Source organism: Oncorhynchus nerka, linkage group LG24 (assembly GCF_034236695.1).
Source record: "Oncorhynchus nerka isolate Pitt River linkage group LG24, Oner_Uvic_2.0, whole genome shotgun sequence".
Classification (NCBI taxonomy): domain Eukaryota; kingdom Metazoa; phylum Chordata; class Actinopteri; order Salmoniformes; family Salmonidae; genus Oncorhynchus; species Oncorhynchus nerka.
In genome coordinates, this window is record NC_088419.1 from 49,612,851 (window position 1) to 49,625,625 (window position 12,775).

A 12,775-nucleotide genomic window follows, 5' to 3' on the forward strand; every position below is an offset into this window, starting at 1 on the left:
TGAGGCAACAGGCAAGGAACGGCGACTCTGTCCACTTCGTGTGTTGCATTTCCGTACGCCTCAAAAGGAAAGCCGCCTTGTTGTGGCCTTTTTCTTTCCCTTGTCGTCTTGTCGGACAAACAGATGGGGAAGAGAAATAAATATCTGTTTCTCACTGTTGCTGCCCAAAATAAAGCTGCCATTCAGAGACGTGCGTGCCCTCGCTTTTCTCCCGCAAGATGGCAGGGCCTTCATTATAACACCATTATAAATTAAAGTGAATTGCGGACCGTTTTACCTATCAAATTCTGGTAAAAAAAAATTATATATATTGAGACCTCCTACAGCTATAAGGTAAGAGAACTGCTATAACACTGTAAAATGGACTTCAGGTAAGGTTACCCCCTGTGGTTGACCTGTTGCAGTAAGTGGTCCACATCGAGGAATTAACTCGACACAATAGCTCCCGTGTCACCGTCACATCTAGACTCCGCTCAGCAGTGACGCTCTGAAGGTGAGCCAGGGGTTTTCCCTTGTTTTGATGTGACAGAGATGTACCCTCTCCTACTCCTTTCCCCCCCCCCTCTTCTCCCGCGGGTCTGGGTCAGACAGATGTTGCTAGTACTCCTCATCCGATTGAAATGATGTTTTGCGGCCGGATCCTGGCCCACACTCCTCCTCCCGGTATGTGTGCTCCATAACTTTCTTTTTGAACGGTATGGTTCGAGAGTGGGGCTCCAGCCGGGTAAGGTTTCAGCCTCTCCACACCTGCCGTGGTCGTGGAGCCGTGTCAGCGTGCCCTCTCTCCCAGCCCTAATGCCTCCATTAGGTGTTGTAATCTCCCCTTACCGCCTCCCTATTGTGCCCTGACGTGTTTACTGAGTATCAAAGGCTGGGGAATTTCTTTTTGCCACCTGCCAGGAGTGTGTGTGTGTGTGTGTGTGTGTGTGGGGGAGAGAGAGAGAGAGAGGAGGGGGATAGGTGCTTTTCTGACACTGCTTGTGCTGTTTTTCCACTGTGTTTGTGTGAGGTCAGTGTTTTCTCAGCACTTTTAGTGTTATATTTCAGGGCTCCGAGGTGTGTGCGCGAGCGTGCGCGTGTCCTCAAAGGCTGCCGTGTGCCTTTCATCCGTCAGAAAGGGATACCTCTGCACCCGTTCCCCCTCAAAGGGTCTCGCACGAGCCCCTCGCTCTAGGATGAGGTTACCCTCTGAAGCACGCATGCAGCTCCCACCTTTTGTGTTGACCTGAAATGGACACTTAAGACATCGTTGTTCCCATGTCTAAACCGCTATGATTTATTGTCCCCGTGGAAATCAAGGCGACTTATGGTTTTGAAGCTTTCCGACCTTTTTGAGTCAAACGTATTTGAGGATACTCTTCTGATTTGCATCTCGTGAGGCTGATTGGAAGTAGCTGAGTTGCAGTTTGTGCCTCAGAGTTTTGTTTGAGTTTGTGCTTGGGGCAGCTCGAGTCGGATTAGTCTACTGGAATAGAGCGCGAAGGAGAGACGGGGCCAAGGATGGGTGCAGCTGGCACTGCTACTCCCCTATAGGCCTCTTTTTCTCTCTCTCTGGCCCATAGACTTTACTCTTGCCATTGTTAAATCAGTGATTTAAAGAGTCTCTGTTACTGCAGTCCCTCGTGTGACAGTACATGTTGTCATATGGACGGGTTTCTCCTCGAAACGACCCCAACGGCGGGAGGTGGTGACTCAACGTTTCTCCAGTATATTTTCCCTTTCATGTGGAATGTTGTCATGGTATCTCCCGTCCATTAGCTAGACGTGTGCCTGGGGGGACATAACATGTCATCGGTTCGGAGGGGAGGGGGGGGGTCTTTGATGTGGCGGTGAGCTTACTTGAAATGGCCCACAACTCTCCTCTTCATCAGAATATTTCACTGAAGTGGTCAGTTTTTTTTTTTTTTTAAGGTTTGAGGGCTGTCAGTGGGGAACCATCTGGCTGTTGGGCTGAAATAAGAGGTGACTGTGGAGGCACAATGGCCTGTGACAGGTCTGTTATTCTGCAACATTTCAGGGCGTTGGTTTCACAATTCACACACTGAAGGTATGCCATGGGCTATTATGAACACTGAACAAAAATATAAACACAACATGTAAGGTGTTGGTCCCATGTTTCATGAGCTAAATTTTTCATATGCATAAAAAGCTTATTTCTCTCTAATTTTGTGCACAAATTTGTTTACATTCCTGTTGGTGAGCTTTTCTCCTTTGCAAAGATAATCCATCCACCTGACAGGTGTGGCATACCAAGAAGCTGATTAAACCGTATGATCATTACACAGGTGCACCTTGTGCTGGGAACAATAGAAGGCCTCCCTAAAATGTGCAGTTTTGTGGACTCACCTTCCATGGCCACAGTCACGCTGGAGAAGTGTGCTCTTCACAGATTAATCCCGGTTTCAACAATACCGGGCAGATGGAGTGGGAGTGTATGGCGTTGTGTGTGCGTGCAGTTTGCTGATGTCAGCGCTGTGAACAGAGTGCCCCGTGGTGAGGTTAATGTATGGGCAGTCATAAGCTACGGGCAACGAATGCAATTGCATTTTAACAATGGCAATTTGAATGCACAGAGATATCGTTACGAGATCCTGAGGCCCATTGTCATGCTGTTCATCCACCGCCCTCACCTCATGTTTCAGCATGATAATGCAGGGCCCAATGTAGCAAGGATCTGTGACCAACAGATTCATACCTGTATTCCCAGTTGTAAAATCCAGAGATTAGGGCCAAATGAATGGATTTCAATCGACTGGTGTCCTTATGCGAACTGTAACTCAGTAACATTTGAAATGGTTGCATGTTGTGTTTTTATATTTGAGCTGTAACTTGTGTCACTGGTAGTTGGACGCCACGGTTCTGAGAAACATCTCAAACTCCTTGGGTCGTCTCGCAAATACTAACACAATAGAATAGAATAGGCCTCTTTTAGCAGAATCAACCACTCACAAGTGGTTTTCTGTGACGTACTGTATGAACTGAGGCATCTTGGATGCTCCATATCAGGGTTGGGGTCACTTCGAAGTCCGTCAATTCAGGAAGTTATTTAAATAGAAAAATTCTAAAATATGAACTTTTTAAACATACGTTCTCCTTGTCAATTTGTTGAGAATTCATTGAAAATTTAAAAAATCCACAAAGTCCGAATTTTTCGTTTACTTCTTGAATTGACTGTCTTCAATTTGGAATTGACCCAACCCTGCTCCATATCCGCTGTTTGTTTTAAATTCTCAACTAACCCACTCCCTTTGGTCTTTCCTCCTCTGTAGAGAAAGTCCGTGAGATTCAGGAGAAACTTGAAGCCTTCATAGAAGCTCTTCACAAGGAGAAGTAGAGCATCAGGTATCTGACTCTGTGATCTCATTGTAGATATCTCACATGTGCTACAGTACAGTACATTGACTATTAGTGGCCAGCATTGTACAGAAATGTCTCTAACATACCTCAAATCATGTGAATATATACAGTACCAGTCAAAAGTTTGGACACCTACTCATTCCAGAGTTTTGTCAGCAGTTAAGAGTGTTGGGCCATTAACTGACAAGTTAATCAGTGGGTAATGAAAGTTTTTATTAAATAAAAAGTGGGGGGACAAAAACAAAGTGCCCCCCCCCTAATCTTATAGTGGTAAATGCTCAGTCTGCCCTATGGCTCAGCTCAAACACTACATCATTCACGCACCTCTCTCTCTCTCTCTCTGACCCCCTGGTCTCCAGCACTATCAGATATACATTTTAAAATAGAAAAAACAATTGTTACTGTGTTGAAATGAATCAAACCGCACCGATTTGTTCCACTAATCAAATTGCACCAAATGGTTTCCAGTTAAAAGTATCGTTCCTGTATCGGAGCCCATGTACATTGGGGCAAAAAAGTATTTAGTCAGCCACCAATTGTGCAAGTTCTCCCATTTAAAAAGATGAGAGAGGCCTGTAATTTTCATCATAGGTACACTTCAACCATGACAGACAAAATGAGAAAAGAAATTCCAGAAAATGACATTGTAGGATTTTTAATGAATTTATTTGCAAATGATGGTGGAAAATAAGTATTTGGTCAATAACAAAAGTTTATCTCAATACTTTGTTATATACCCTTTGTTGGCAATGACAGAGGTCAAATGTTTTCTGTAAGTCTTCACAAGGTTTTCACACACTGTTGCTGGTATTTTGGCCCATTCCTCCATGCAGATCTCCTCTAGAGCAGTGATGTTTTGGGGCTGTTGCTGGGCAACACAGACTTTCAACTCCCTCCAAAGATCTTCTATGGGGTTGAGATCTGGAGACTGGCTAGGCCACTCCAGGACCTTGAAATGCTTCTTACGAAGCCACTCCTTCGTTGCCCGGGCGGTGTGTTTGGGATCATTGTTATGCTGAAAGACCCAGCCACGTTTCATCTTCAATGCCCTTGCTGATGGAAGGAGGTTTTCACTCAAAATCTCACGATACATGGCCCCATTCATTCATTCTTTCCTTTACACGGATCAGTCGTCCTGGTCCCTTTGCAGAAAAACAGCCCCAAAGCATGATGTTTCCACCCCCATGCTTCACAGTAGGTATGGTGTTCTTTGGATGCAAATCCGCATTCTTTGTCCTCCAAACACGACAAGTTATATTTTGGTTTCATCTGACCATATAACATTCTCCCAATCTTCTTCTGGATCATCCAAATGCTCTCTAGCAAACTTCAGATGGGCCTGGACATGTACTGGCTTAAGCAGGGGGACACGTTTGGCACTGCAGGATTTGAATCCCTGGCGGCGTAGTGTGTTACTGATGGTAGGCTTTGTTACTTTGGTCCCAGCTCTCTGCAGGTCATTCACTAGGTCCCCCCGTGTGGTTCTGGGATTTTTACTCACCGTTCTTGTGATCATTTTGAACCCACGGGGTGAGATCTTGCGTGGAGCCCCAGATCGAGGGAGATTATCAGTGGTCTTGTATGTCTTCCATTTCCTAATAATTGCTCCCACAGTTGATTTCTTCAAACCAAGCTGCTTACCTATTGCAGATTCAGTCTTCCCAGCCTGGTGCAGGTCTACAATTTTGTTCCTGGTGTCCTTTGACAGCTCTTTGGTCTTGGCCATTGGGGAGTGTGACTGTTTGAGGTTTTGGACAGTTGTCTTTTATACTGATAACAAGTTCAAACAGGTGCCATTAATACAGGTAACGAGTGGAGGACAGAGGATCCTCTTAAAGAAGTAGTTACAGGTCTGTGAGAGCCAGAAATCTTGCTTGTTTGTAGATGACCAAATACTTATTTTCCACCATAATTTGCAAATAAATTCATTAAAAATCCTACAATGTGATTTTCTGGAATTTCTTTTCTCATTTTGTCTGTCATAGTTGAAGTGTACCTATGATGAAAATGACAGGCCTCATCTTTTTAAGTGGGAGAACTTGCACAATTGGTGGCTGACTAAATACTTTTTTGCCCCACTGTATCTAGATGCACATCCTTTAGCTTCTATTCAAATGATGCAGCTCATTGCTGGTTGATAGTGTGACTGTCCCACCAGTAACGAGTGTTCTGTGGAATCATTTTAACTATCACCCTTTGTCTTTGCAGAAACCATTGGAAGCAAACCTGCGGATCCCAGAAGCAATGTACTGATCAAAGAAAACAACCCCCCCCCCCCCCCTCTGTAAATGATTACTCCCCCACCCCCAAATCTGATTTTAATGTCTATGGCTTAGCTTACCGCTCCCCTTTACACACCTCACCGACAAGAAAGGAGGGGAATGAAAGGAAAGAAGGAGCCGCAGCACAGGGAAGAGAAGTGGAGTGTGTCGGACAGAGCCCTTTTAAACTGAGCTGGGTCCGTTTACCAGCGTGGCAGAGCATCGAGCACTTTCTCAGATCTGGGTGGCCTCCCTATCACAGCCTCATGCCTTCTCCACAGGGCTTTAAAGGCCCTGGATGTGTTCACCAGACGTGTCCTCTTCACACAGCAATCCAACAACTGTCTCCTGCCTCTTCCTATTTTCTTTTTTTTGCTCGTCTTTTCACTCTTTCGAGACGGAAGACTAAGAGACTGGGAGGAAAAAGACTAGCTTGAAGTTACACACCACCTGACTGACCGAGCGACATCTCTCTTGCTCTCGATGATGTTGTACAGGTTTTCTCTCTCTTCACACTTCCTTTCCTTTGGTTGGGAATGTGTTTAATTGGCTTCAGCACCGGTCCGAGGGTTGCTTCCAAAATAGCACCCTTTTCCCTATGTAGTACATGATTTTTGAGGACTTCTTATTGCTATTGCACTTTAGTTAGCCCAGTGGCTAGCTCTAGTCCAACTCTTACAACTTATCGACGTCACTGAACCCCATAGTTCACACTGGTACAACGGTCATCCTCCATCCTCCATCCTCCCAAAACTCACATATATTAACAGTGGTTCATCTATTCCACAAAATATAATGTAGATTTTTATTTTGTCGAAGCAGACCTGATTTGAGAGTTGTGCCTGCTATTTGATAGGAAGTGTGCACGAGCCCACTAAGTACCTCTCTCTGTGACCTTCTGTGTGTGTGTGCACCTCATTATCATCACAAGTTTATGTGATAGCAGTTCATTTCACTACGGGACTAAGCATCCTCTGTACCATGTTCGTTCTGGAAAAGATCCAGCTTTGGTTTCTATTGGACTAGAATCCAGTTCAATCTGCAGTGGATGGAACCACATTAGTGGGGGAAGGACGCTAGTGACCTCGCTCGATTCAAACGTGGTGATAAAGCACGGATTGGGTTCCTGGTACTGGACTCAACCACACACCATCCTCCCCTCCTTTGACTCGTACTTTCACTGTTTCTGCCTCTGCTTCTCCATGATCTTCTGCTTCTCCATGATCTTCTGCCTCTCCATGATCTTCTGCCTCTTTATTCTCGCTCTTCCCTCTTCCTCTCCTGTCAAGCCCTCTCGTCTCCTCTGTCCACCTCATCCTCATCTCTATACCTCTCTCTTTTCTCTCTCTCTCTCTCTCTCTCTCTCTCTCTCTCTCTCTCTCTCTGTGTATGTGGGTATGTATACCGTACATTGTGTACATGTACATTTAATACCAATCATGCATCTGTTATTGCTTATGGGAGGAATATCAGAGTTCAATGTGCTTGTAACAGTATATCCATCGGTCGGTTCAACACGTACAGTTCTCTTTTATGTTGTATAATGAGGTGTTTGCATGGTATAGCCCCTCAGATGTGCTTTATTTATTACAGATTTGATTGTGTTTAAGAAAATAAGTGAAAATCAAATTGACGTTAATAAAAAAAAAAGTAGCATTTTCCATGAAGTCATGTCCATATTCTGTTGACTACATCCGTCTACCTTCTGCTGCCGCAGAGTGTTGTCGAAGTGTTGAGGACAAGACGAGCTAACACAAACCTCGTCCGAGCGCTGCGGGGTGGCCGTCTGATGGCCTCTGACCCCAGAACATCGGCCGTCATTTTTGTTGTTGTTTCGTTCCCCAGCGACTCTACATGTTGAACTGTTCATACCCAGCAGGCGATCTTCTGCCACACGGACGACGGTCTTGTTGGTCTGACCTTTGACTGAAGACTTTTAGTTTTTCCCTCGCAGACATAGTATGCATCCTCCTGAGCTGCGGAAATCCCCCGTGCGCCCTCCTTCAGGTCTGTATCTCATTTGTCGACATTGAGTAATGTAGAACTTGAATGGTAAAGGAAAACAAAAAGTTGGCTTTGTGCTTGTTGGGAGAGTATATGAAATCACTTAAATGTCCACCCCATTTGTATACAGCACGCTACTTTAGACAGCTGTGTTTAGTGTGTCGTTGTTGCTCAAACCTACAGTTGAAGTCGGAAGTTTACATACACCTCAGCCAAATACATTCAAACTCAGTTTTCCACAATTCCTGACATTCAATCCTAGTAAAAAAAAAATCCCTGTCTTAGGTCAGGATCACCACTTTATTTTAAGAATGTGAAATGTCAGAATAATAGTAGAGTGCTTTGTTTCAGCTTTTATTTCTTTCATCACATTCCCAGTGGGTCAGAAGTTTACATACACTCAATTAGTATTTGGTAGCATTGCCTTTAAATTGGTTAACTTGGGTCAAATGTTTTGAGTAGCCCTCCACAAGCTTCCCACAATAAATTGGGTGAATTTTGGCCCATTCCTCCTGACAGAGCTGGTGTAACTGAGTCAGGTTTGTAGGCCTCCTTGCCCGCACACGCTTTTTCAGTTTTGCCCAGAAATTTCCTATAGGATTGAGGTCAGGGCTTTGCGATGGCCACTCCAATACCATGACTTTGTTGTCCTTAAGCCATTTTGCCACAACTTTGGAAGTATGCTTGGGGTCATTGTCAATTTGGAAGACCCATTTGTGACCAAGCTTTAACTTCTTGACTGATGTCTTGAGATGTTGCTTCAATATATCCACATAATTTTCCTTTCTCGTGATGCTGTCTAATTTGTGAAGTGCACCAGTCCCTCCTGCAGTAAAGCACCCCCACAACATGATGCTGCCACCGCCGTGCTTCACGGATGGGATGTTGTTCTTCGGTTTGCAAGCCTCCCCCTTTTTCCTCCAAATAGGCAAACAGTTATATTTTTGTTTCATCTGACCAGAGGACATTTCTTCAAAAAGTATGATCTTTGTCCCCACGTACAGTTGCAAACCGTAGTCTGGCTTTTTTATGCCGGTTTTGGAGCAGTGGCTTTTTCCTTGCTGAGAAGCCTTTCAGCTTATGTCTATATACACTGCTCAAAAAAATGAAGGGAACACTTAAACAACACAATGTAACAAGTCAATCACACTTCTGTGAAATCGAACTGTCCACTTAGGAAGCAACACTGATTGACAATAAATTTCACATGCTGTTGTGCAAATGGAATAGACAACAGGTGGAAATTATAGGCAATTGGCAAGACACCCCCAATAAAGGAGTGGTTCTGCAGGTGGTGACCACAGACCACTTCTCAGTTCCTATGCTTCCTGGCTGATGTTTTGGTCACTTTTGAATGCTGCCGGTGCTTTCACTCTAGTGGTAGCATGAGATGGAGTCTACAACCCACACAAGTGGCTCAGGGTAGTGCAGCTCATCCAGGATGACACATCAATGCGAGCTGTGGCAATAAGGTTTGCTGTGTCTGTCAGTGTAGTGTCCAGAGCATGGAGTCGCTACCAGGAAACAGGCCAGTACATAAGGAGAAGTAGAGGAGGCCGTAAGAGTGCAACAACCCTGCAGCAGGACCGCTACCTCCACCGTTGTGCAAGGAGGAGCAGGAGGAGCACTGCCAGAGCCCTGCAAAATGACCTCCAGCAGGCCACAAATGTGCATGTGTCTGCTCAAACGGTCAGAAACAGACTCCATGAGGGTGGTATGAGGGCCCGACGTCCACAGGTGGGGGTTGTGCTTACAGCCCAACACCGTGCAGGACGTTTGGCATTTGCCAGAGGACACCAAGATTGGGAAATTCGCCACTGGCGCCCTGTGCTCTTCACAGATGAAAGCAGGTTCACACTGAGCACATGTGACAGACGTGACAGTCTGGAGACGCCGTGGAGAACGTTCTGCTGTCCGCAAAATCCTCCAGTATGACCGGTTTGGCAGTGGGTCAGTCATGGTGTGGGGTGGCATTTCTTTGGGGGGCCGCACAGCCCTCCATGTGCTCGCCAGAGGTAGCCTGACTGCCATTAGGTACCGAGATGAGATCCTCAGACCCCTTGTGAGACCATATGCTGGTGCGGTTTGCCCTGGGTTCCTCCTAATGCAAGACAATGCTAGACCTCATGTGGCTGGAGTGTGTCAGCAGTTCCTGCAAGAGGAAGGCATTGATGCTATGGACTGGCCGGCCCGTTCCCCAGACCTGAATACAATTGCGCACATCTGGGACGTCATGTCTCGCTCCATCCACCAACGCCACGTTGCACCACACTGTCCAGGAGTTGGCGGATGCTTTAGTCCAGGTCTGGGAGGAGATCCCTCAGGAGACCATCCGCCACCTCATCAGGAGAATGCCCAGGCGTTGTAGGGAGGTCATACAGGCACGTGAAGGCCACACACACTACTGAGCCTCATTTTGGTTTGTTTTAAGGACATTACATCAAAGTTGGATCAGCCTGTAGTGTGGTTTTCCAAATCCAGACCTCCATGGGTTGATAAATTTGATTTCCATTCATATTTTTTGTGTGATTTTGTTGTCAGCACATTCAACTATGTAAAGAAAAAAGTATTTAATAAGAATATTTCATTCATTCAGATCTAGGATGTGTTATTTTAGTGTTCCCTTTATTTTTTTGAGCAGTGTAGAGACTTTTGTACCTGTTTTTGTACCAGCATCTTCAAGGTCCTTTGCTGCTTTTCTGGGATTGATTTTCACTTTTCGCAACAAAGTACGTTCATCTCTAGGAGACGGAACACGAAGCCTTCCTGAGCGGATTTTTTTTTCTGTGGTCTTGGCTGATTTCTTTTGATTTTCCCATGATGTCAAGCAAAGAAGCACTGAGTTTGAAGGTAGGCCTTGAAATACATCCACAGGTACACCTCCAATTGACTCAAATTATGTCAATTAGCCTATCAGAAGAATTGGGGAAAAGTCAACCTCCAGACGAAAATGTCTTTGAGCTATCAGATAAAGCCATGACCTAATTTTCTGGATTTCTTTCAAGCTTTTTAATGTCACAGTCAACTTAGTGTATGTAACCTTCTGACCCACTGAATTATAAGTGAAATAATCTCTCTGTAAACAATTGTTGGAAAAATGACTTGTCATGCACAAGTAGATGTCCTAACCGACTTGCCAAAACGATAGTTTGTTAACCAGATATTTGTGGGAGTGAATGAAAAATGAGTTTTAATGACTCCAACTTAAGTGCATGTAATCTTCCGACTTCAACTGTATCTTGTCTTGAAGCTACAGTACTGTATTTCAGTGCTGGTGACCTGTGTAATCAAGCACTCGCTGCTCCCGGTCAGGCCCAACAGCCTGCGTGTCAAGGTCTCTCTCGACTCCTGGATGCGGCCCGCCCTGAGGTAGTATGGGGGAGGGAGCTGAGGTGTAAGGCCTGGCTGGCTGATTAATCTCAAAAGGGCTCGAGGTCCTCCACTCCGCTCCTCTTTCACAAGGACCTGGTTGTTACTGCATTTCCACGTCGCCAGGGGGCAAAGGGGGGCGGTGGTAGTTGGGACGTTAGGGGTCTGCTCGCTGCCACCACCTGAGGGGGGCGTACACACATCCGCGTTAACTGGCTTTATTTTTGCATTCGTGGGTGGCTACATACCCTTTTTTGTAAAGAAGAAGAAGAAGAAAAAACCTAACCTAATGACTCTACAGAGTCTCAGAAGAATGGGGGGAAAAGTCAACCTCCAGACGAAAATGCCTTTGTGCTATCAGATAACCATGTTCAGAGGAGGAAGGACACACTATACAACTATTAGCATCTCCAAAGGCTGTCACGTTGACTAATAGTCGGCCACACAACGGCACAGTGGCTCAGTTTGTTTCCCCCCCCACCATTATGCGCCTGACACAAAGGGGATGGAAGACTGGTAAAGACCTGTCAAATGTGCCACTGCAGCAGACGCTTACAAAGCTTCATTTCTCCTCTTCTCAAAAGAGTAGTCTTGTTCTTTTTTCTTTTCTTTTTTTTTTAATCCTCCCCTCACTCGCACCCCTCCCTCCCCTGCATTTTGGCGGGATAGGGAGGTCAGGGTGAGGGGTGGGTGCGGACCGCACTACTGTGAATGAGTCTTGGGGAGAAAGAGAGATTCAGAGGTTGTGGTTCCTGGCAGTTTGGGTCATGTTAGCATTTGTTTGCCGGCTTGTTGGAGAGTATTGCTTTGTTCCCCCTCTCTCTGTGTCCTAGGCTAGAGAGCGAAGGATGGAGAGGCTGAGGGACAGGGTGGGACAGAGCTTGTACTGAGAACCCCACTCACAGTGGGCCACCAATGGAAGGGAGATCAGGGAAGAGGTGTTGAGAACTGCCATCTGCTTTTAAGGGGTCCATTCAAGACTTCAAATGCCCAAAATGTTTGAAAAGTTTTAGTGTTTGACCTCATACTAATTTTTCAATTCTATTTGCTATTAGTTTTTTAAATGTATTATTATTTACTTATTAATTGAAATAAAACACTTTAGCACGTGTATGTGTCACTTTCAATTGGACAGTAAGTATTTCATTTATTTGCACCCTTGCAGGCAAACTGACAGTCTGTATCTTATCAGACAGAGGGCTGAAGAGAAGCAACAGGCTCTTTTCTCCATTTTCAGCAACAAACACTTTACTGTCCCCAGGGCCCAGTGCTTTCTGTGCAGGGGAGAAAAGATGTCACAATTGGCTATTGTGCTCATTATGTCCCAGGCATCTTCCCATTGCGCTGTGGGGTCTACTCCAACGCTGAATTTGGCCCATGGGGATTTCGGCCAAGTCACCGAGGTCAGCGACCCTCACACACACACACACACACAGTATCCTATCACCACTGTCGTCAGATTCTGGGTCAGCTGTAAACTACTCTAAATGCCTAGACTTTATTTTTGACCATCTGATGGGTGCATTGTAAAAACAGTGAACCCGTGTGTATCCTGTGTATGTGTGCCTGACACTGATAGCACAAGGGTGGCAGTGTATAACGCAGGGTGTGTCTGCCACATTTCTTCTCACCATTCATTCCTATGAAAAGGGGGGTGAAAAAATCCATAAAATGACCTCACCGTCTCGCGGCAGGGAAAGCCATAAATGAATTAGCGCTTTGTGAGGGAAATGGGTCCATTTAATGGATTCCCAATGGCTGATCTATATTTCTGCCTTAATCTC

General features: G+C 45.4%; 1 protein-coding gene across 8 annotated transcripts in view; it reads left to right on the forward strand.

The window, feature by feature from the left end:
• Positions 1–7,279, forward strand: part of opa1 (OPA1 mitochondrial dynamin like GTPase) — a 61,719-nt gene extending 54,440 nt beyond the window's left edge. For all 8 annotated transcript variants that reach the window (XM_029632008.2, XM_029632010.2, XM_029632013.2 and 5 more), the window contains 2 exons: positions 3,270–3,342; positions 5,566–7,279. In XM_029632008.2, the coding sequence (XP_029487868.1) occupies positions 3,270–3,334 (65 nt within the window). In that variant the 3' untranslated portion in view covers positions 3,335–3,342; positions 5,566–7,279. The remainder of the gene's footprint in view (positions 1–3,269; positions 3,343–5,565) is intronic.
• The last annotated feature ends 5,496 nt before the right edge of the window (positions 7,280–12,775 follow it).